The sequence below is a fragment of the Mauremys mutica genome, unplaced genomic scaffold (assembly GCF_020497125.1).
Source record: "Mauremys mutica isolate MM-2020 ecotype Southern unplaced genomic scaffold, ASM2049712v1 Super-Scaffold_100098, whole genome shotgun sequence".
NCBI lineage: Eukaryota > Metazoa > Chordata > Testudines > Geoemydidae > Mauremys > Mauremys mutica.
The window spans coordinates 595,088-620,047 of record NW_025423265.1 but is presented as its reverse complement, the minus strand read 5'-3'; the positions used below and the strand labels follow the sequence as shown (position 1 = coordinate 620,047).

At 47.2% G+C, this 24,960-nt stretch overlaps 1 protein-coding gene across 1 annotated transcript; it reads right to left on the bottom strand.

Moving 5' to 3' along the window:
- Positions 1 to 320: 320 nt before the first annotated feature.
- LOC123358861 (kinesin-like protein KIF17) lies at positions 321 to 21,729 on the bottom strand. The gene is made up of 6 exons (XM_045001016.1): positions 21,281 to 21,729; positions 17,318 to 17,464; positions 16,178 to 16,279; positions 10,745 to 10,934; positions 2,618 to 3,070; positions 321 to 409 (listed from the first exon to the last, which is right to left on the bottom strand). Exons 1-6 carry the CDS (start codon positions 21,509 to 21,511, stop codon positions 321 to 323), a joined length of 1,212 nt encoding a protein of 403 aa, XP_044856951.1. The 5' UTR covers positions 21,512 to 21,729.
- Positions 21,730 to 24,960: the final 3,231 nt, after the last annotated feature.

Genomic DNA, 24,960 nt, shown 5'->3' with positions numbered 1-24,960 from the left:
GATTCCACACTAGAATAGAGGGAGTGTGCTGAAAGCTAAGGCACTTCTACAATGCAAATGGACCCAAGCTGGGAACCCAGTTCCATCCATCTCCAAAGCAATATGAAACAATGTTGGGAAACGGTGGTATTGTAACATGGTCTCCAACAACACAGGTTTTGTCTATGGTACAAGACCAAAGATTGAGGTGCGTGGGGAGAGGTGTACCAAGAAGGTCACACAGTACCCCCTTGCAATACAGTTGTGCTGAGGATTGTAAAGGTGGACAACCCCCAGCAGGAAGTAACTTGGGGGTCACGCTCCCTGGCTTACTTCTCTGATCAGCTGCTTCTCTGCTCGACATCTGGCTGGGGTTCAGGTAGGAGAGCTGGCTTCACTTCCAGCTGAGCAGTCTCAGCAGGTAACAGACCTAAGGAAAGGAGAAAGATTACTCACACATACAACAGAGGACTGTCCACAGATCATTTGGCAACTAACCAACAGAAAGAGGCTAACAGTTGATAGGGAATGTGTCAGCTAGACCAGGGGTCTCAAACTCAAATGACCACGAGGGCCACATGAGGATTAGTACATTGGCGCCCGAGGGCTGCATTACTGACACCTCCCCCACTGCTGTCCTCGGGCCCCGCCCCCACTCACCCCTTCCATGAGGCCCCGCCTCTGCCTCACCTCTTCCCACCCCTTCCCTGGGCTCCATTCCAACCCCTTCTCCGAAATCCCACTCCAAACTCCGCCCCCTCCCTGCCCCCCAGGGAGTGCAGGAGGGGTGGTGTGGGGTGTGGCAGGGGCTCAGGGCAGCGGATCGGGGTGCAGGGGGGTGCGGCAGGGGGCTCAGGACAGTGGGTTAGGGTGCAGGAGGGGTGTGGCAGGGGATCAGGGCAGGGGAATCGAGGTGCAGGAGGGGTGCGGCAGGGGGCTCAGGGCAGTGGGTCGGGTGCACGGTGCAGCAGGAGGCTCAGGGCAGTGGGCTGGGGTGCAGGAGGGGTGTGGCAAGGGGCTCAGGGTGTGGCAAGGGGCTCAGGGCAGGGGGTTCGACTGCAGGAGGGGCTTGGGGAGTGGGCTCTGGCCGGCACGCACCAGGGGGGCCTGCCCTGCCCCCATGCTGCTCCGCTTCCGGGAAGCGGCTGGAATGTGGGGGAACAAGGGCCAGGAATGGGGAACTGCAGCCAATGGGGGCTGCTGGGGGCGGTGCCTGAAGTAACATCAACACCCCCCCCCGCACCTCTCTTCCCCCACATTCCTTCCGCTTCCCGGAGCGGCGTGGGGGCCAGGCAGGCAGGCAGGGAGCCAACCCTGCCCCCCGGTGCACGTCGGGCTGGAGCCGCTCTAGCTAAACACTGAGGGAGGGCGGGGGGGGGGGGCTGCGAGGACCTCGCGGGCTGCAGAAAATAACCTTGGGGCCGCATGCGGCCCACGGGCTGCATGTTTGAGACCTCTGGCCTAGACATTCCTTTAAATTGTGCTAATAGGATACAGTCCACACTGATAGAGAATGCTCTGTGCTGGGGCTGCACCTGAGAGAAAGTCACTGCTGTGTGGAAGGACAGAGTTTTAAACAGCTTGGTTCCAGGTATGTAAAAGGCTGAAGATAATTCTAGTCTAGTCTAGATATTATTACTATTATTTTCCAGGATGTAACTGAGGGCTACAATGGTATGATCTTTGCCTGTGGCCAGACTGGCAGTGGGAAGTAGTTTACCGCGTAGGACACTCTAAACCCTTCAACACAGAAAGACATTGTTCCCTGGACACTGGATCACATTTCTGAGAGCAGTACAGATCTGCAGTGATGTGAAAGGGTTATGGCAGTAAATGCAAGAGTGAGAGATGCTTGGAATACAGTGCTAATTGGAGTCTTCCTGTCCCTGGTTTTCATCTAGCTATTCACTCAGGGCGGGGGATCATTCTCACCCCCATTTTACAGATGAGGATATTGAGGCACACAAATGTTATGCAACTTGCCCTAGGTCAGACAGAGCTGAGAACAGAACCTAAGAGTCTTGATGCCTAGTCCTCTGCTCTAACGGCTGGAGTGCTGCCTCTTCACCCAAGCCTAAAGCTACAGGATGCAGGCAAGATGTCTGGTTAAATGGAGCAGTGATCTTGTGAACTTGTGCTTCTCAAGCTTCATAGCCCCTATGCAGCTCCCTTCCCTTACTTATCCTCAGAGAGAAAAGGCAGGAGTACCACTTAATGTGGCCACCTAACATAACCTCAGGCCCAGGAGGGGAGGATCAACAGTAGGGAGGCAAAGCGGGCATGGACATTGCCTGCTCTCTTGAAGGTTGGTGCTGGCTGGGGCAGGGGAAGGAAGAAAGGCCATAGAGTCTTAGCCCCTACATGAAAGGCTGCTCCTATCCAGGAGTATGGAGGATGGGTCCTAGAGGCTGCTCCCCTCCCTAAAGTCTCCCCCCATCTGAAAACAGACTGCTCCCATCCTACCCCTCCCCCTCCCACCCAACTCAAAGGCCAAAGCTGCTGGTGCTGGGCTGAAGAGAGCCTTCCCCAATAGGCAGAAGGGAGGTCGGGAGAAATGCCAATGTGCACTCTGTATATTTAAGGTGTAATTTTCTGGCCAATGATAAAGCAACTCTGGAGCAGTTCAAGGGCATCATACCTGACAAGTTATTTGTGTTCATCTGTTCAGCCAAAATGGCCTTCAGCTTCCTGATCTCCTCCTGATACTCCCTCAGCAGAGCATCTTTGGGATCCTCATTGATACGGGGCTTGTTCTTGATGTTCTTTGCCCGGTTGGCGTAGCGCAAAGTGCTGAGGCTCTCGTCGTAGTTGTTATCAGCAGGAGACAGGCAGGCCACCATGAGGGTCTTGGTGTTTCCTCCAAGGGAGTCCTGCAGCAACCGGGTCAGCTTTGAGTCTCGATAGGGGATGTGTTTGCACCTGCCATCTACCAGGGCTGAGATGACATTGCCCAGAGCTGAGAGAGAGAGATTAATTTTGGTGGCTTCTTTGAGACGCTCCCCTGTGGCTCCGGTTTTGGACTGCCTCTCGCTTCCAGCCAGATCCACCAGGTTGAGTTTTGCAGCCCTCAGGTGATCCTGCCCTCTCTCATCTGCAAGAAAACAATGTGGGATTGGGTTCTTTTAAGAAGAAGCAACTTCACCAGACAAGGACCAGGCCTTTTGCCCTTAGGCATTACATATCAATTTGGGCCCTAGACTTCGTATGCACATAGGCCCCGATTCAGAAGAGCACATATACTCATGCATAACTTCTAACACAGGCTTGAGTCCCATTGAAATCATGTGCTTACCTATTTTGCTGAATCAGGGCCTTGGTTCCCAGAATACACAGCAAAACTTCTTGAACCGCTTTAGATTCTGATCCCGTGAGCACTCTCACCTCCCATAGGCTTTAATGGAAGATGAGGATACACAGAATTTTGCAGAAGACACTCAGCACCGTGCAGGATTGGGACTCTTACCTTGTACAGGTTCTTTCATACAAACTATGTCCCCCAGGATGTTTCATGGAGTTAAATGATCAATGCCAGGCAGGGAGAGAGAAGTTAAAGGGGTGGAGATAAGGGAGAATGGAAATGAGAGTCAAGAGTCAATGGGGTAGGAATTCAGCATGGCTGGAAGAAACACATGGGCAGTACAAGCAGCAGAGGATGTGAATGGCCAGAGAGGAGGATCCGCTCAAGTGGACTACCGGAAAAGGCTTGGGGGAACCAAGAAGCCTGGAAGCAATGTTTAGTTCAATTTCCAGCCTACAGCTTCTCTCTAGGCCTGAATCAAAGCTGCCTCAGTGTATGGTGATGCTCATAGGGCTGCCTGTGGTGCACAGACACAGGAAGTGCCCCTCACCAGGGAAACAAGCACTATCAAGACGTCACCATGTGGGTTCCTGGCATCCCAAGGGGGGCTGCAAACACTCTCCAAGGTTCAAGTTTCACTGCTTAGAAGCTGGTGAAATGACTCAGCAGGAGGAGAGACGTGCACTGTCAAAGTCTGCTCCTCCTCAACGGACAATGGAAAGTATAAGCAGAAAACAAGAAAACTCCCCAGATTGGGATTCAGCCCAGTCCCTTGAGCCTGGGTGCGGAGCCTGACCTTCCTAAAAGGATTCTGCCCCCTTTGCCTCCTAAGCAACTAATTTACAGCTCTCCCCCTGAGTACCACTGCATGAGGAAGCCAAGAGCTAAGCTGAAGTTAACACCTTGTTTACCAGGGACCAGGAAGTGACCCTCCCCTCTGTAACATTTCCTTCCTACCTTTCACCCCACAATAATGCTAAGTGTAATGGGCTCAGGAAGGAATTCCTCCCCCCACGCCCATGTATTCTGTATTTTTTTTTTTTTTGGAGGGGAGGGATCACCTTCCTCTAAAGCTTCAGCAGCAATGTCCATAGCTAGAGGTGGGATAGTGGACAGGGTGGGCCAGGACTCTGAGGTGACTGTGATGTTGCACTCCATATGATTTTATGAAAATATGCTAATGAGTGTGAATATAATGTAGCTGGAATATGCTTCATGTAAAAGGTCTCTTGTAGGTATCATTACAAAGCTTATAATCTACTGAGTGTAGCTTATAATCTACAGTTTGTATAAATGTATCATTCTTGTATCTGAAACTAGAAATATGAAACATAACTCTGAGGTCCTATTGTAAGTATGCAAAGTGTGGGCCATTAATGGTGGTTTGGAATCTGATGGCTCCCATCAACTAGAACAATTGGTTGTAAATAGCTCTGCTTACTTGCAAGCCTTCCTGTGAGTCAGGCCAGGAACAATGAAGGCTTGGGGTCTCCCAAGACATGTGACCATGTCACCTGGTACCGGAATCCATCTTAAACCTGATGCTTTTCCATTTAGAAGGATGGCTGGGGACCCAAAGAGACAAAAGATTCCTGCCTTGTGCCAAAGCTATATAAGGGGGGTGGAACAGAACAAAGGGGCTGCAGTCATGAGAAATTCCTTAGCTACCACCTAAGCTGGAACAAGAACTGTACCAGGGGAAAGGATTGGGCCCAGACTAGACAGGAGTCTAGTCTGTGAAAGAAGCTTATTGGAACATCTCTGAGTGTGAGATTTATCTGTAAGCAGTTTCTTAATGTCTTAGGCTTAGACTTGCGTGTTTTTGTTTTATTTTGTTTGGTAACTTACTTTGTTCTGTCTGTTATTACTTGGAACCACTTAAATCCTACTTTTTCTATTTAAAAGAATCACTTTTGCTTATAAATTAACCCAGAGTAAGTAAGTAATTCCTGGGGGAGCAAACAGCTGAGCATATCTCTCTATCAGTGTAATAGAGGGTGGACAATTTATGAATTTACCCTGTATAAGCTTTATACAGAGTAAAATGGATTTAGGATCCCAATGGGAGCTCGATGTATGGGTGCTAGAGACAGAAGCACGTCTTAAGCTGTTTTCAGTTAAGTCTGCAGCTATTTGGAGGACTTGGTTCAGACCTGGGTCTGTGTTTGCAGGAGGCTAGTGTGTCTGGCTCAACAAGACAGCGTACTGAAGTCCCAAGCTGGCAGGGAAAACGGGTTCAGAGGAAGTCTCAGCACATCAGGTGGGGTCTCAGGGGGAGTCTCTGTGACCGAACCTGTCATGGTGGCGAAATCAAGCAGGATCTGTGCACAGCTGATTGATTTGAAATGCTGGTAGTGATTTTAAGTGAGTTTTAAATGTGCTGGCTGGAGAACAAAGTGGTTATCAGTTTGTTATTTTCTGTTTGCTTATTTTGGGTAAGGGAAATAGGGACAGAAAAGTCGGCAAAAATAAGTAGAGTGAAGATCAAAAGAAGCTGAAACTGCACAAGTTGCAAATTGCCCAGAAAGTCTGAACACTGGGCACTGGGCAAGTCTCTGTTAATTAAGAAGCCCCTGAGCTGAGTGGGTCTCTCTCACTTAATCATTATCCTGCCATTGTGGGGCCTCAGGCACTGGTGCAGCTCAGTCCCGTGGAATCTACACCTGTGGCATAGAACAGGCTAGTCTCCTGTGGGCTGTAATAATTTGGTGTAATTTCAGATGATGGGTTTAGTGTGCTGGTGCCAAGTGGTGTTGAGGGCCTGTGATATACAGGTCAGAGTAGATGATCTGGTGATCTTTTCTGGCCTTAAACTCTAGGACTATCCTCATGACTGAGAAAAGCTGCAAGCAGTTCCCTGCAGAACCTATCAGCTTTGCTGCCAGTCTGGCCAGGGGGATTTCTCTCCAATGTGAGCCACTCCTTCCCCATCCAGGGCACGGGAATGCTGCCCACCCCTGCTAACTAGGGACTGAAGGATAAAGGTGCAGGGTGAAAACCTGGCCCCAAAGACTTCAGTGGGCCAGAATTTCACCCCAGAACTCCAATGTGCTCGGATTCATTCGGGGTGTATTGAACCATTTGACTCTCAGCACCTCCATAAATTACCCCACTCTCGGGAGCATACAGAGCACTCTGAGCCAGAAGGAAGGTGTTTTTAAAGGTACACATTTGTCTCTTTTTCAAGTAACTCACTAGGTGGAAAACAACTGTCTTAGTCCCTCCCTAAGCCCCATTCTGCCAGTCAGCATCTGAGGTGCTAGATAAATAGCAAATAATCATTCAATGAACTAAGGAAAATAAAACAAAAGGAGGGTGATTCTCCAGTGAATAAAAAGTAGGCTAGGAAGTCAGACTTTGCAAACTCTACCTATGGTAGATAATGTAGCCCCTATTATCACAGTATCTCAGCACCTCATGATTTTTCATGGATTCATTCTCACCACCATGAAGCTGAGCAGGGCTAGTATCCCACTGTACAGATGGGGAACTGTGGTCCAGAGAGACTAAATGACCTGTCCAAGGCCACATAAGAAGTCTGTGACGGAGCAGACAATTGAATCCAGGTCTCCCATGTGCCAGGTTACCACCTAAGTGCTGGATCATCCTTAATTTCAAACATCCCTTTCCCTGCTATTCCCAGCCATCACAAACCCAGGTTTAAGAGTAAAACTGGCCACAAGCCACTAGAACAGCATGAGGCTGACAATGGAGTGCATCAAGGGTTCGACAGGGTCAGCACTACTGTGATGGCCCCATCAATATCTGCAAAATCTAAACTTTCATTTCAAAAAATTAGTCTCTAGCCATTAAGGCTGTGAAGAAAACCTTCCAAATGTCAACAAAGCATAAACTGATGCACCCTGTGAAAGCTGACTTCTCAGTTAGACAGACAGAAACAACAGCTCCAAGAAGTTAACTGCCTATTCATCACAGTGGAGTGTTGACACTGAACCCTAATGATTATGACATAAAGCACTGCTAGCTATTTCATCACTGATCATTCTGGCAGAAACATCTGGCAGCTCAGGGATTGTGGGTGAAACTGGGGAAAATAGGTGGAGTTTGAATATAGTGCCACCCCTTCTGACTGTCCTTTCTGAGCCCTGGGGCAAATGGACTCTCTGAAGAGTGGGGGTTTGTAAGTAGCAACCGGCAATTAAAATTTAAGTAGTTGTTTTGGCTCCTGCCAGTAATTGTACCCAAGGAGCTTGTTTGTTTCAATCAATACAACTACTGGGTTAGTTTCCCTGGTTAACAAGTCCCCAGACTCTTGCTAAAATGCCTGCAAGCAGGTTGGAAAGTCAGGCTGTCACTGTCTAATTCTCTTCTAGTCCATCAACTAGTTCTGGCAGCAGAAGCATGAGACAAGTCTATAACTTCTTCCCTCCCACCAAATCAAGGGGGAAAGCACCCGTTCCTTTGAAGGCTCAGAGAGGACTAATGCAGTGTTTCTCAAACTGGGGTCGCCGCTTGTGTAGGGAAAGCCCCTGGAGGGCCGGGCCAGTTTGTTTACCTGTCACATCCACAGGTCCGGCCGATTGCGGCTCCCACTGGCCACGGTTTGCCGCTGCAGGCCAATGGGGGCTGCTGGAAGCGGCAGCCAGTAAGTCCCTCGGCCTGCGCCGCTTCCAGCAGCTCCCATTGGCCTGCAGTGGCAAACCGTGGCCAGTGGGAGCCGCAATTGGCCGGACCTGCTGACAGGACAGGTAAACAAACTGGCCCGGCCCTCCAGGGGCTTTTCCTACACAAGCGGCGACCCCAGTTTGAGAAACACTGGACTAATGGGAAGGGACCTGTGTATTTCATAAATCTGCAGCCACAGAATCTACTATTTGCTGCATATTTTCACTCTGGAATCTAAACGTGCATTAAAAAGTCTTTGTAGATCTCATGGTTGTGAAGGGAATCTTAAAAATATGAACTATAAGTAAGTGATGCTGTGTTTCTTCCCAAGACTGCAGACAGTTTGATCTTCCCCATTCATCTTAATGGGGGTCCAATCTGAAACCTAAAGATGACAGTTTAAATATCAACTTTGTTAACTATTTGACTGACGGTCATTTAAGTAGAAACATCCAGCTAATGTGCTTATTCCACAATCCCAAATTTGCTCCTACACCTCCCCAATTGCCCCAAACTCAGACTGTCCAATATACAGCTGCCAAAATATCATATTTCACCCTCCTCTCTCCTCCATCTTCTACTATGCTGCTCTGGATCGCCAATAACAAATCTTGAGGCATAAAAACTGAAAACATGAGCAAAGTGTAAAACAAATGTAATTTAATTTCAAAATAAATAGCAGAGGCCACTATACTGTTTGGATTATGACTGTCGTGTTAAAGCCAGTAAAAACATCCAATCTCAAATGTAAATGAAACGGATGCAGAATTTCCAGTCTGCTGCACTACAGCACTGCAAAATCCAGAGACACTGAAACAGAATTTAGGCCCAGCTTGCCATGGAATGCAGGGGGCTTCCCTAATAAGTTAATTAAATGACAAGCCATTCTCACCCTGTTAGTTTGGGCTGCAAAAACAGAGGTACCACTTTTTGAAAGCCTCTAAACAAGACAAATAATTCCAACTTAGACTGCAACCCCAGCCCTATCTGGAACACGAGAGGAGAGTAAGCATTTACTTTTGATTCTTAGGCTAATGTCAGGATTTGAGGGTCCCATATTATAGAAGTTGGTGAAGCAGGATCTGGTTCAGCAAATCAAGGCACGGTTAACACCCACGTGATAGCTAATTGGGTTATTCTGAGGGTCACTCCTCATTCCCCCATTTTCAGTAAATGTTTGGTGAGTAAATTCTCTATACATGGAAATGAGGGACTATCAGCAGCATCTGCAATTACAGTTGGAAGACATTGTGCAAATTTCCCATGAATGGAGAACAGATGAAGGAAATAAAACCAGACTATTAGCACTCAGCAGAGGCCAAGGACTGAATGGAGCATGGGAGACTGAACTCCTCTCTCACTCCTAAAGGTGGCCCTTCAGGTGTGTCAGGTTGAGACACACTGGCATGGTGATATCTAGGGGCAACTTGCCCTGTTTCTAGCCATACTTTATTGAGTAAAGAAAGTCCAGTGGCTAGAAGCCGAAGTCAGGAAAATCCAAACCGGAAATAAAATGCACCTTTTTTGGACAGTGAAAGTAATTCGCCACTGGATTAGACTACCTAGGGATTCTCTTTCCCTGGGATCTTTTAACTGAGATTAGGTATCTGTCTAAAAGATATGCTGTAGTTCAATCAAAAGTTCGTAGGTTCAGTGCAGGAAGAACTGGGTGAAGTTCTCTGGCCAGTGTTAAGCAGGAGGTCAGACTAGTTAGAGGTGTGCATGCGTACTGCAGTGGAGCACTCATAAGGACAAAACATCTCGAAGAACTCAAGTTACAGAAAGGTAAGTAACCTCTCCTTCTCCATGTCCAGTGAAGGCAGGACAAGAAGTAATTAGATTAATCTGCAGCAAAGGAGATTAGATTAGATATTAGGAAAAACTTTCTAACTATAAGGATAGTTAAGTACTGGAGCAGGCTTCCAAGGCAGATTGTGGAATCCCCATCATGGGAGCTTTTTAAGAACAGGTTGGACAAACACCTGTCAGGGACAGTCTAGGTTTTTTTGGTCTTGCCTCAGGACAGGGGGCTGGACTTGATGACCTCTCCAGGTCCTGTCCAACTCTACATTTCTATGATTCTGATTCTATGAGAATAATGGCCCCTTCCAGCTTTACAATCTATGAATTCCAAGTGCAAGTGTGGCCTTCAGGCACCGGGGCTGTCAGTCCAGCAGCTCTCAACAGCATCAAATAAGGATTTTAGAAGAAAAACAGAGGGAAATATGCTCCCAAACAATGTGTAGGACACTTGTCCCCCTCCCTCCACAGGTGAGCAAGGGAAAAGACATTTAAAAAATACTCAGTCACTTTGCATTGTAGTGAATGTTGGTGCCAAGGCACAGCTCTCATTCTAGACCTAAAATCATTCAAGACTAGAACTGGGAAAATTTTCAGCAAATAATACAGTCACTGAAAAATGCATTTTTCAAGGGCTCTGAAACCGTTTGCAAATGTTGGTCAAATTTAACAAATTGTTTTGGCCAAAAAAACCAGACAACAACATTTTTGAAAAGGTCAAAATACCTTAGAAAAAATCAAAACAAAACATTTTGAAAATGTCCATTTGAACAGACATTCAAAACATTTAATTTGGACCCACATGGAATGTTTTCAGTTTTTGTTTTGGTGAAAAAAACTCAAAAAAACCATTCAGTTTCATTTAGAAACAAACCGATTTTTTCCCCACAGATACTGTGGTTCAGCAATAGAACAGAAAAATCAACGATTTGCTCAGCTGTATTCAAGCACCAGTTTTTATTCTGGGATTATCCACCAGATTGCACAGGCTGGTTCTATGCTCAGTCTCCCAAAGGCCTGACCCAGGAATCTGGCACCTACCTACAGCATAGATCTCCATGTTGATGGTGAAGATGGAGTGGGAGCGGGAAGAATCCTTGTTCATCAGGGTGTAGCCCACTGCTCGGTTTCTCCAACCCGTCTCCATGATGCGCTCGCACTGGGCCACGCTGTGCACGGTGTGCAGGGAGAGTCCTTTCACATACACCCCCTTCTCTGGGTGCTCCTTCAACTGCAAGCAGGAAGAGCACAACACAATGATCAGAACGGTCCCTTCTGGCCTTAAAATCTATGGATCCATGAACACAGGTTACAGTAGGACCACTAGACTCTGAAACTCCACAGACCACTCTGGAAACTTTCCAGGAGCCCGAGGACTGCACACGCTTTGCATATGAAAAGAGGAAAAAGCAGTTATGTGCATAATGGGACACTACAGCAAAAATCTCATTGCCAGCTACAGAACAGCACTCTGAAGCAACTCCTGAGGGGTGCTGTGCACCTGCTGAGCACCCACATCTCCCACCAACTTGGAGGTTGCACCGTGCTCAGTAGGTGCTCAATAATTAGGCTTTGCCCCATCCCATTACACAGCTGTAATGTAGCAGGCAGCTGTATTTGGCTGTAACCAGGAAACAGACTATATGGAACAGGAACTAAAGTCAAGAGTTTGTTGCTTAGCTCAGGCATCTCCAGTGTCACATGGTGCCCTGCTCCCCTACTCTGAGCTGCCCCATAGCTGCGTCTTCAACTTCACAAACATTAAGAAGATATGTCAAGGTTTTCATCTGCCACAGCAAATGGCTCGTGTCTCTGGTTATAGGGAGTTGACTACATCAAGAGTTTGAGGGCTTGTCTTCACTACCGTGCTGCAGCGGTGCTGATGTAGCACATCTGGTAAAGATGCATTACGTTGACAGGAAAGTACTTTCCCATCAACAAAATTACTCCACCACAATGAGAGGCAGAAGCTATGTTGTTGGGAGAGTGTCTCATGGTGACATAGCGAAGCGTACACACAGCTTTAAGTCAATGTAACTTATGTTGCTCGGGGGGGGGGTTCACACCCATAAACAACATAGCTTACATCGACTTAAGTGGTATGTTGTCATAAACATACAGCTAAGGGTAGCATAAAATCCCTCCATTACCTGTAAGGGGTTAAGAAGCTCAAATAACCTGGTTGGCACCTGACCAAAAGGACCAATAAGGAAAGAAGATACTTTCAAATCTGCGGGGGAGGTTTTGTTTGGGTTCTCTTTGTATTTCTCTCTCGGACAGAGAAGGACCAGGGAAGGAAAAAAAAATCTCCTAAAACCTTACCTGAAATAAGCATCTAAGATTACAAAAATTGTAAGTAATAGCAAGGAAATGCATTAGATTATCTTTTGTTTTGGCTTGTGACTTTTCCCTATTCTAAGAGGGAGGTTTATTCCTGCTTTTTGTAACTTTGAAGTTGAGCCTAGAAGGGAATCCTCTGTGTTTTAAATCTTATTACCTTGTAAAATTACCTTCCATCCTGATTTTACAGAGGTGCTTCTTTTACTTTTTTCTTTATTATAAAGTTCTTCTTTTAAGAACTTGATTGGTTTTTAGTGTCCTAAAAACCCAAGGGTCTGGACTGTGCTCACCTGGTTAACCTATTGGTTGGTATATTATTGTCAAGCCTCCCCCGGAAAGGGGGTGAAGGGGCTTGGGGGGATATTTTGTGGAAATAGGAACTCCAAGTGATCCTTTTCCTGAATCTCTGTCTAACTCACTTGGTGGTGGCAGCAATACCGTCCAAGGACAAGGAAGGGATTTGTGCCTTGGGGAAGTTTTTAAACCTAAGCTGCTAGAAATAAGCGTAAGGGGTCTTTCATGTGGGTCCCCACATCTGTACCCCAAAGTTCAGAGTAGGGAGGGAACCCTGACATATGTAGACAAGCCCTGAGACACAACAGTGAGGGATACTGATATTAGGTGTTTTACTGATCCCCTCTACACCACATGGGCATCTACACAGCATTGATTAAACTCTCAAAATCCTGCCCATCATGCTCAGGACAAGTATAAAATCTGGGTGTCAGTTTTTCTTTGGTGACTCCAAAGTCCTGTTCTGGAGAGAGATATCCCCAATACATTAAATCTCTAATAGAATCCTCCCAGCAACTAAAATTCCCGCAGAGGGGACTTTTCATAAAAGATGTTATTAAAGTACATGTTTTTTCTTTTATAGCCTTGCGTGATCCATCAAATCCATCACAGGAAAAAGTGATCAGAATAGCCCACTAGGATCACAAACACCACTTAGGCTCCATTCTCATTGGGGCTTTTAAATGTATTTGAAATCATTTGCAAACAGTTATGGCCATCATCATTTGAGCTGACAACTAGGACCCTATCTACACCACAAAATAACTGAGTCGGGGGACCAAGCTACAACATGGTTATCCTGATGTGATTTCAGATATGTGACAGATGTTAGCCACCTTGCTTAATGCACTGCTGGAAAGCACTCTGACACTACTGTGATAAATGCACCATAAGAACCTATCTAGAATAGAACAGAATCAGGTTATGAGAGAGTTAAAAATTGTAGTGTAGGTAGGACCTTAGCCATGTTCCCTAACCAAGCTAAAGCCTTGGGCTGCCTGGGTAACCGAGTTACAGGATCAGGGTTAGGTCAATCTATACCAGGGGTAGGCAACCTATGGCACGTGTGCCGAAGACGGCACGCCAGCTGATTTTCAGTGGCACTCACACTGTCTGGGTCCTGGCCACTGGTCCGGGGGGCTTTGCATTTTAATTTAATTTTAAGTGAAGTTTCTTAAACATTTTTAAAACCTTATTCACTTTACATACAACAATAGTTTAGTTACATATATTATAGACTTATAGAAAGAGACCTTCCAAAAACGTTACAATGTATTACCGGCACGCGAAACCTTAAATTAGAGAGAATAAATGAAGACTCGGCACAGCACTTCCAAAAGGTTGCTGACCCCTGATCTATACTATAGCTTTTAACTGTGATATATCAGGTGACTGGGATGGCTAAAGTTAGGAGTGCTGTGGAAGCTTAGTCCCTGGCGAAGTCCTCACCAATGCCCATCTCTGATCGGCTGAAGGAATGGCACTGCCTTGCATGGGAGGAAGCTGTACTTAGCCTACTAGGGCGGAATAAGGACATTCCACTCACTTGACACTGCACTTCAACTGAGTGTGATGTCTTCCAAGCAGAGCTCAGTGAGGCCTGTTCTCTGCAGGGCTTTATTTCATGGCAAGTGACTGTGAGTCCCTGGGGTGCAGGGGTGGCCAGGAGTCACCAACATTAAAAGGAAACAAATACAATTAATAATACTAATGGGATCTCAGAGGAGAAACATGTAGGGCTGCAGGGGGCAGAAGATCTGCCTAGGCTTTGGGTCTCCACAGGACACTGACTCACTTAATTATTCTGTTAAAGCAGCTACAGCCAGAAGCTGTCACCAGCGTGTGTTACCGTGGAAACAGTTCTGCCCAAGCACTGCCCTGCCTGTGCCAACAGCAGTCATCATGGAAACCAATGTCATTATTGATGTGGAACAAAAAGCAGGAATGTGCAGGAGGCTCTTTCTAAAATACTGAACCCTATTTCTCCCTAAACACACACACTCTCTCTGCAGAGGGAGGAAATGGGGACCCACCAGGGATTTCACCCCTATAGGGCCAGGCACATGCTAAAGTTCTGTCACAGTTTCAACATTTCTGTGCAGCAGATGGTGCTAGTACCTTGGTTTTCCTTATACTGACAATCTTGCTGGCATGTAAATTAGAAGAGAAGACATGCAGCTCCCCACAAGAATGCATGGGAAGGGCAGAGATTTGCAAAGCTACTGTAAAACAACAATCAAAAGAATTATTAATTGTATTAATTTTACTGTACTACATCTTTGAAACTTCCTGCCTTTCCCATGCATTCCAATGGGGGAGTTGTACCTCTGCAGTATCCTGTCAATAAAGGATCAGCCATTTTTAAAGATAAGAAGATCATCCACAGTCACATTAGATAAGATTAAAAATGGATAAGGGACAGAAACCCTCCTGCTTCAGTGCATGAACCAGACACTAACTTATGGGCATCAGGAAGAAACTTCCCCTATGTGCAGGCTATTCTATAATGGTCCACTGGGGACCTCTTGCACTTTCCTCTGAAGCATCTGGAACTGGACACTGTAAGATAGGACTTGCCACACTGGACAAGATCAATGGTCCATCCAGTTAGGTGTCCTATATTCCTAACTAGACATAACCTAATGTTCTTCAAGGCCCCTACAAATCCCTTCTCTGGCTCCCCTCTCCTTCTAAGTTGAGCAATTCAGCCTCACTTTAAGGGTTTGCACAATCCCCCTCATTCTTACATCTCTGTTTTCATTACATCTTTCCCCTTCCCTATGATCTTGTGTATCCTCTCTCCTGACCCCTTCTTTCCATGTGTCCACTTTCAGCATCCTAACTCCTTTCATGTCTCCCTGTAAAGTTGAGGCAGATTCCCACCTCCTAGCCCAAAGCTAGGACCTTGGGTCCAGTCCTGCAGCCCTTATACATACTGGCTAATTGATAGACCTCAACAAGCTCTTCTAAATGGGGACTCATCACGCAATTGGAGCCTTTCTAGTGGGGCTCCACACAGGGATCTGTTCTTGGTCCAATGCTACTCAATATCTTTATCAATGAACTGGAAGAAAATGTCACTGCTGGTAAAGTTTGCACACAAAAATTGCTGGAGTGACAAATGATAATAAGGTCAGTTCTACAGAGCTATTTTTTAACCCCAGGACCAGGAGTTGCCACTCCGCCATGGCTCTGGTCAAGTCCAGTGGCTACCGGTCAGGGCTCCACCTAAAGTGTCCCCTTTAAAAAAGGAAAATGCATGCATGCATGCACTCACCCCTTCCAGGGCCTGGGCTCAGATCCCACGAGAGACTGTGTGTGTGGTTTTGTAATTATTTTTGTATTGCATTTTAAATTGATGCCAAAGGTGGCAGGAACCAGTCACAGGCATTCTTTTGTACGTGTTCAGTTAAATTCAAATACCTACGTAAAATAACAGAAGTAAGTTTGGTCTTGTGAGTTGCATATTCTAATAGCCACCATCAAGAATAAAGAACTTTGAAATCAGTTGCGGAGAGCAGCTGAGTCTAAACTTTTGTCAGGGTAAAAACACATTGATGATAACTTTCAACATTGATTTGAAGCACACTCTACTTTCATGTACAAGAGTGTATTCAAACTGGGTCTCAGACAATAAAGGAAAGTATGAGATTTGGGGGAATGGGACCAGACTGTAGATAAAACTCACAGTTTTTGTCACATCCCAAATGCTTCATGTTTCAGTTTCTGCAAAAAGTTTCTGCTGGGTTCTCCCGCATATCTATTAGGCATGCCTGATAGCAGTCAAAGCAAATTAAAGCATATCCTCATTTAGCCATAATTACTTTATGATCTCCTCACCTCCAACTTTTGCTTGGTGTCAGCTCCTAGCAAATCTCTTATGTCTTCATTGTAGATCTCCAGGTAAGAGACTCTCACCAAGAATTTGGTGTTTTCAGCACACTGTACAAAAACAAGAGATGGGATTTTAGGGGAAGTTTTTCAAAAGTGCTTAAGGGAGTTAGATACCTAAACTCCAATTGACTGTCAATGACAGTTGGGTGCCTAACCCCCCTTGGCTTTTTTGAAAATACTTAGTCTGCAGATGAACTATTTAGTTCACATTATATGGGACCTTTCAGATTGTAAACTCCTGCCATACAATACATAGACACTGAGAAGTGTAGACCTAGTGTGAGGGGCTCGTTTACACTGGTAAATACACAGCATCGAGAATATTCAGCTTGGAGTAAAAGTATCTTGTCCTTTTCTAGCACCCTTCAGCAGAGGGCTTCATAGCACTTTATAAACATTAATGACTTAAGCCTCACAACTTCCTAAGATTTAGGCATTATCCTGGTTTTACTGATATGGAAACTGAGGCCGAGAGAGAAACACCAATTTGCCAGAAGTCACACAGTAAATGTGGTAGAGCTATAAACAGCACCTGAGTCCCAAATCTCAAGGACTCTGTTGGACTCTACATATGCCCATTACTGAATCATACACACTCAGCCAACCAGAACTGCATTCAGTGCTCATGTACTCATCATGTGAAGTTCTTGGCAAGTTGACAGGAGGTCTCCTGTTACCCTACTGATAATTTGGGGGTGGGAAGAATGCGGCTAAAGCACTGAGGAGGAACTCAAGAGATCAGAGTTCTATCCCGGCTCAGTGACAGCCTTCCTGTGTGATCTTGGGGAAGTCACGTTCCCGCTCTGTGCCTCAGTTTCCCCATCTGTAAAATGGGGGATAATACTTCCTTACCTTGCCATAGGGTTGTGTGGATAAATTCATTAATGTTTGTGGGGCTCAGATATTATGGCAGTGAATACTGTAGAAAAACCTATTAATAAATAGCTTATAACATATAGACCCAGACCCTCAAAGATATTCAGGCACATAACTCCTATTGAAATCAATGAGAATTAGGTACCTAAATAGCTTTGAGGATCTGGGCTACAGTCCCTGCTACAGCAGCCATTTCATGTCACTACATACCTGTACGCTCTCAAAAACGTGTTCAAATGCTCTGGGAATTATGCCTTTCTGTGTAGGAGGGTCCACAATGCCCTGCATGGTAAATGACTTCCCACTGCCAGTCTGGCCATAGGCAAAAATGGTGCCATTGTAGCCCTCAGTAACACCCTGGAAAATTCAAGAAAAAAATAAAGATAATAGCCATTATCTTCGTCCTTCACATGTTTTGAATCAAGCTACTAAGATTCTATTCTATCACCTAACAGTGCTTTTATAGGGAAGGCGAGAAACTGCTGGGTGAGCAAAGAAATTGCAATGTCATCTGTAGGTGGATGGAACACAAGCACCTGAGCTGGAATTTTGAATTTCTTCTGGAAAGTCCCATGGGATCTTTATCTCTACAAACCAAGGACTTGGTTTTACATCTCATCCAAAACCCAGAAAAATAAACCTGAAGCGGAAGAAAAGTAGGGGCAAAAGACAAGCTTCCTAGCTTAGGCCATAGACTAAGAGAATAAAATAAAATACATTTCACTGCTGTATAAATGCACTGGTTTCTCTAAACCCCAGGGGCTGACAGAACAGAGGTGGTCAAAACAGGAAGGGCCCATTGATTATAGTATAGAAAATTAGGATACTTTTGCTGCAGATCAGAAGATACTCTGAGGACCGGAGAAACAAATGGAACTCCAGCTGATTGTGGCTAAAAGGGAAGTCTTAATCTTAGAATAATGATAAGAATGTTATTTCTCATCTACTCACTCAAATTCATCCTTTGCAAAGCTGGCTAAAGGAGGGAGTGACCCAGGGCCGGGTCCAGGCACCAACCGAGCAAGCTTGTGCTTGGGGCGGCAGATTCCAAGGGGCGGCTTCCCTCCAATCCTTTTTTTTTTTTGCTTCGCCGCTTCGGCCGCCCCCACAGGTTTTTTTCTTTTTTCTTTTTGTAGGGGATGGCAGTGCGGAGGAGGGGAGCGCCCTGCTGGGAGCGGTGCTAGGTCTGTAGCAAGCCCGGCAGGGCAGCCTGCGTCCTTCCCTGAGCGGCACAGAGCCCTCCTGGCAGGCGGCGTGGCGAGGGCCCTGCTGAAGAAAGCCCTGGCTGCCCCCCTGCTCTCTCTCTCTCCTCCCTGCTAGCCGGGGTGCGCACTCCGCTGCCCAGGGCATGTCTGCAGTGGCTGGGAGTCCCCCTGCACCCACGCTCTGGCCGCCCCGCAGGGTTTTTTTTTTCCTTCTGTTTGCCGCTCCGACAGGCCTGCCGGGTTTTTTGGTTTTTTTGTTTTGCCTGGGGCGGCAAAAAAACCAGAGCTGGCCCTGGAGTGACCTTTCCTTCCTTCCTTCCTTCCCATCTCAGCAAGACATGAAATAGATATAACTTTACGAATCACCACTGGGTGACGGATTTACTGGTTTTTAAAAAAACTGAATGCAAGATTCCCCAGATGCAATGGCAATAATAACAAAACAGCGATTTTGAAAAAAATGAACCACATGCCAATTCACCAGAGACTGAAACATGGTTAGGGAGAGAGGCTGCGAAGAGCTGTAAATGAGGAAAAGGGCAAAGCCCTGGTGAATTGCTCAGCCCCCTGCTGTGAAGCCCTCCCAGACCCCTGCTGATTGAGGTCATCCCCTCCTTTGCCAGCTTCAGAGATGCCTTTGAGTGAGCAGAGGAGAAATACTATGCTAACGTTCTTCAGTTTACTGTAGTGCAGGGATTGGCAACCTTTGGCCTGAAGCCCGCCAGGGGGCATGCTGGTTTGTTTACCTGCTGCATCCGCAGGTTAGGCCGATTGCAACTCCCACTGGCTGTGGTTCGCTGTCCCAGAGCGGCAGTGGGGGTCCAGGTATGGGGGCTTCCCCTGCCACCCCCCCACGCTTCTGTGGGGGACCAGGGTTGGGGCACTGGAGCTTCTCCCGCCCTGCCCACCTAGCACTTCTGCTGGAGGGCAGGTTGGGTGGGGTGGCTTGCCCTGGTGCCCAGCAGCTTCTGCTGGGGATGGGTGGTGGTGTGTGTGTGTGTGTGGACTTCCCCCACCCTGTTCTGCTGCCGTGAAGAAGGGTCAGGGTGCGGGGGCTTCCCCAGCCCTGCCCGCCTGGCAGCTGGGCCTCTGGGCTTCCACCGGTGGCAGCGGATTTTCCGGGGGTCCCCCAGTTGGCTGGAACTCCTGGGCACAGGCCCCATTGGCCCAGTGGCTAATCCCGCCACTGGCTGCCAGTATTAAAACATCCTTGGAATTTCTAAATATTATAGATGACAATTTCCTAACTCAAAAAGTGTTGCAATCAACACAGGAGGACTCTGTATTAAACCTCATCTTGACAGATAAAGAGGGATTGATCACAGAACTAAAAACTAATGGTTGCTTAGGTACAAGTGACCATGAATTGGTCACATTTATAATGTGCAAACAGAATAAAGTCCAAACCAGTAATATGTATACTTTGTGCTTTAAAAGGGCCACATTCACAAAGCTGCAAACAATTATCTGCCAAATCAGCTGGGAGGAAAAATTTAATTAGAAAAATATGATCGATCATATTTTGGAATTGTTTAAGAATACTTTATTAGATGCCCCAAAAGCCACAATTAAGGAAGAAGATCGTACTGATTAAAAAACTGACCTGGTTTAGAGGGGAAGTGAAAGCAGCTATAAAAAATGAAAAAAATAATACATAATAAATTAAAGAAGGGGGAAGTTGATAGTAATATATATAAACCAGAAGTTAAGAAAAGGGACACACAGAGAAATCTATGGCAAGTATATTTAAGCAAAGTTAGAATGAGTTTTTTGAGTATATTAGAAGCATAAAAGAATCTTGACCATGGTATTCATTCATTGGTATAAATTAAATGGTAGAATTTAAATGGTATAAATTCAAATGGTAGAATTATCAATAATAATGTAGAAATTACCAATAAATATTTCTGTTCAGTACTTGGGAAAAAACAGATGATGTAGTCTCATCATATGATGATTATTACACACTTTCCATTCCACTACTAGATCTCTCAGGAGGATGTTGAACAGCAGCTACTAAAGAGACATTTTAAGATCAGCGGGTCCAGATAGCCCTTTTGGCTGCAAGTTGTCAGAAGAGTGCAAAGGACCTCTAATGTTGACTTTATTTTTAGAAGTTTATGTTTACACAGTTCTGTATTTGCTTTTTTTTTTTTTGTCTCTGCTGCTGCCTGATTGCATACTTCTCGTTCCAAATGAGGTGTGGGGTTCACCGGCCAGTTCGTAACTCTGAGGTTCTACTGTAGATGCAAGGAGCTCAATCTATTTAGTGTAACAAAGAGAAGGTTAAGGGGTGATTGGTTACAGTTTGTAATGACCTACATAGGGAACAAATATTTATAATTGGCTGTTCAGTCTAGCAGAGAAAGATATAATACAACCCAATGACTGGAAGTCGAAGTTAGACAAATTCAGATTGGAAATAAGATGTACATTTTTCACAATGAGAGTAAATAACCATCAAACAATTTACAAGGGTCGCTGACAATTTTCAAATCAAGATTGATTTTTTTTCTAAAAAATCTGCTATAGGAATTATTTTGGGGAAGTTTCATGGCTTTTGTTATATAGATGGTCAGACTAGATGATCCCAATGGTCCTTTCTGGCTTTCAAATCTATGAATCAAGGAGACAGTGCAGCATGAAGTCACATTCAGTGGGTTTTCTTCAGAACCATAAAGATTAAAACTTTGTAGGATTTTTTAATGAAAGTTTAAACTCTGCCAGGGCTGGCTCTAGGCACCAGCAAACCAAGCACGTGCTTGGGTCAGCACAATTTCAGGGATGGCATTCCAGACCTTTTTTTTTTTTGCTTTGGCAATTGCTTGGGGTGGCGAAAAACCTAGGGCCGGCCCTTAACTCTGCAGTAATTGATGGAAAGGCCTTGCCGGCCACTGCCAATCTCCCAAGCCACCCATTCTCCATGGAGAATCTCTGTGGCTCATAGATCACTTTTGGCCTCACTCACCTCTACCAGCGGGTAGGCAATTTCATTGTAGATCTGTTCAGTGTTGTGGCTCTCATAGTACGCCCCGTCGAAGGTGAACTGCTTCGGGGGCTCGTCAGTGGCCCCCGGGTTCTGGATAAAGCACTGGCCCCGGGGGCTGTCCATGCCGACCACGGCCTGGCAGCTAAGCGCCTTCTCTCGCTCGTTCATGGGCCGGCAGCGCACTATGACCTTCACCGCCTCCGAGGCCATGTCCGAAATCACCGGACAACCTTGCCGTCTGCAGAGGCGCTTCCAACGGCGCGGGACGGCTGGAGCGAGCCCGGCTCAGGGGGCACGATCCCAGCTCGCCCCAGTGGGGAGGCAGTGTCAGAAGGGCAGGGGCAGCTGTGTATGGCGCTGGAGAGAGCCTGGCATGGGGAGAAAGCCTCGCTCAGGGCAGTGGGGCGGCACTGGCAGGAGTGTGGGAAGGGCATTGGCGAGCTGGGGCGAGCCTGGCATGGGGGGGGGGGCGCCAAGCAGCGGGCGGGCAGGGGGCAGCTCGCCACGGAGCCTGCCCGGGCCCCGCCCGCTAGGGGGCGCCAGGCGCTGTGACGGGACCGGGCTGGGGGGCGGGGCAGCCCGCGCGATGGCCCCAGGGCTGCCGGTGGGAGGAGGGAACCGGGCGGAGTCGATCTCGACCAGGCCAGCGCCGGGCCGGGGCAGCAGCGCCGAGCTCCGCTCCCCGCCCCCGCCGCGGCGTTCGCCGTTACCAAGGGGCCCAGGGAGCGTCGCGCAACGGCGCGCCGCACTCTCTGCCGCAAGGCTCCCCGCTCCCAAGGGGCCGGGCGAGGGAGCGTCACCCAATTCCCATCCCCGCTCTCTGCCGAAATGCCGCGGCAGGCCCCTGGTCTGGCTGAGCAGAGCCGCCCCCTGGGCTCTACGGGGAGTGGGTGGGGGCGAGGGGCTTCTCCAGGGAATGTCGCAGCCTCCAGCTGTGGGGTGCAGCAGGGCACAGGGTGGCAGTGGCCAGCGCAAGGGGCAGGCGCGGCGCAGCACCCCCTCAGGATGCTGGGTGAAGTCTGGCTTGTCTAGGTTATTTGGGGGCTAGGAGGCCACAACTCCAATTAAAGAGCTGCAGGGATAGCCCAGGCCACTTCCCTCCAGCCTAGGGTGCCCAGACAGCAAGTGTGAAAAATCGGGATGGGGTGGGGGGTAATAGGAGCCTATATAAGAAGAAGACCCAAAAATCGGGACTGTCCCTATAAAATTGGGACATCTGGTCACCCTACTCCTGCCCTGCTGGGAGCAGTCAGCACTCCAGCGCCCAGGGAGCGAGCACCCTCTGCACCAGCGAGGGCCTGGCGAGCTGTCATATGGGCCACACTTTAGCCACACTCCTGCTGTGGTGGCACAGAGGGAACCTTCCCTCTACATGCTGAAGGGCATGTGGTGCAGAGTCCAGTCATTTATAGACCTTCTTGTCTGAAGGAAAGTACCTTCATGGCAGCTGAGCAAGCTCCTTTTGAGATCTGGTCAAGAGGAGCCAAGTTTGGCCACCCACTTTGAAGAAGGGGAGGTTACTTACCTGTACAGTAACTTGGAGTTCTCCAAGATGTTTTGTCCATAGGGTGCTCCACCTCCACATGTGCATGTCCCCGTGCACTCCTGAACAGAGATTTTTGTCAGCAGTGGCCATGGGTCCGTACCATGCAATGTCTGGCTGTCAGATCAGCTGTGTATCACTGAGAAGCTGACATGAAAGCCATGTCTTATGAAATCTTGGGCAGTGACTCCATAGTTAACCCTGAAAGGTGGCTTCCATTCAAAGCTGTTTTTCATATTCTCTTTGCACTTTCAGAAAAAGGTTCTATGTGGTAGCATAGACAGAACCCTAGCACGGCACCCACCCTGCCTGGAGCCTCTGGCTGCTATCACACTCTTACTTGGGAATATCTGCACTGTAAGTGCTACAGCTGTACCAACATGGGTGTAGCACGGTAATGTAGACACTAGGTCATACTAGGTAGACACTAGGTTTTTTTCACAACCCTGAGTGTTGTAGCTAGGTCAGCCTTAGGTGTAGATCAGGCCTAAGTTAAAGCAGAGCACAGGGAAGCAATCCTACAGGTCTGTGCCATACAGAACAGCGGGGAAGAATGGGGCTTTGGGAAGTGCAGACTCATTGGGCACACAAAAAAGTAGCCAGGGAGACAGGGCACAGGCACAGTTACAGTGTAATGGTAATGGTTGAGATTCACAGTGCAACCCATAGAGCATCAAAAAATAAAATAAAATAGGGAGCCCCAGGCAGCAGAGACACTGCAGGAGTGGAACTGAACAGGCAGTAGGGTGACCAGATGTCCCGATTTTATAGGGACAGTCCTGATATTTGGGGCTTTTTTTTATATGGGCTCCTATTACCCCCCAGCCCCTGTCCTGAGTTTTCACACTTGCTATCTGGTCACCCTGACAGGCTGTACTAGAAGGAGCTGGTGTATTATAGTAGACTAGGACTATAGAGCAGGCTGTCCTTTGCCCTGCTGAAGCACATGCACGGGCCATGGTCTGATGCTTCTCCAAACACGCTTCAGCTCTCGTTCTTACCAATAGAAAAATAAAGACAAATTCCATCATCCCGCCACCCTTTGGTACAGAGCCCTGATCTCATTATTAAACCAGTTTCCCACTAGACCCATCTTCTTGACGGGCACCAGTCGGCCAGTGTGCTTTCCCAAGCCCAAATGTCAGGAAAGAGAGTTAGCCAACGCTGGACTTGGTACCTTGAGGAGTGCTGCCTGCAAGCAATAGCTTATGCAGCTGGCCCTCAGAACACTGTAGGTCCCAGTTCACCAGAGCTATTCTCCAGCAAATGAAGCAATTAAAAAAAGGATTAAAAAAAGATTAGCATTTTAAGGCAGATTTAACTGTAGCTAATACTAAGTGAAACAAGGATTAGGGAGATAGCGAGAAACTCCACATTTAAGGTCTTTATTTAGTGCTACTGCACAATGAAGGTAGCAAGTATCTAATGGGCCTGTATTAAAACAAATCCAGGGAAACTGTGCAGTTACTTAGACCAGTTGGAAGATAAAGCCAGATTTTCATAAGAACTCAGGGCCAGATTTTTCTTGGGCTCAGCCCTCACATTTGGGGCCAGATGCTGAACAGAGCTCAGCTTCCCCGTAACACTAATAGGTAGGTTTTGAGGAAACCTGAGTCCTCATTGTATATGGTCCATCCATTACCATAGCATGTAAGCACCTCTTAATTTTTAATATATTTATCTTTATGAAATGCCTGTGCAGTAGAGCAGTACTATTGTCCCCGTTTTACTGATGAGGAACTGAGCCACAGAGACATTAAGTGACTTGCCCAAGATCACAAAAGAAACCTGTGGGCAAGCGAGAAATTAAGCCTGGGACTTGGGAGATCCAGGTTAATACCATCAGCACTGGGCCATCCTTCCTGTCTGAAGGAAAGTACCTTCATAGCAGCTGAGCAAGCTCCTTTTGAGATCTGGTCAAGAGGAGCCAAGTTTGGCCACCCACTTTGAAGAAGGGGAGGTTACTTACCTGTACAGTAACTTGGAGTTCTTCAAGATGTTTTGTCCATAGGGTGCTCCACCTCCACATGTGCGCGTCCCTGTGCACTCTTGATCAGAGATTTTTGTCAGCAGTGTCCATGGGTCTGTACCATGCAATGTCTGGCTGTCAGATCAA

Excerpts from the sequence above, each read along its gene's own strand:
- LOC123358861 (XM_045001016.1), bottom strand. The coding sequence starts at position 21,511 with ATGGCCTCGGAGGCGGTGAAGGTCATAGTGCGCTGCCGGCCCATGAAC. Across the intron at positions 17,465-21,280 it reads TTGCCTACCCGCTGGTAGAG|GGTGTTACTGAGGGCTACAA; the intron begins GTGAGTGAGGCC and ends TGAATTTTCCAG. Across the intron at positions 10,935-16,177 it reads ACACCAAGCAAAAGTTGGAG|TTGAAGGAGCACCCAGAGAA; the intron begins GTGAGGAGATCA and ends TCCTGCTTGCAG.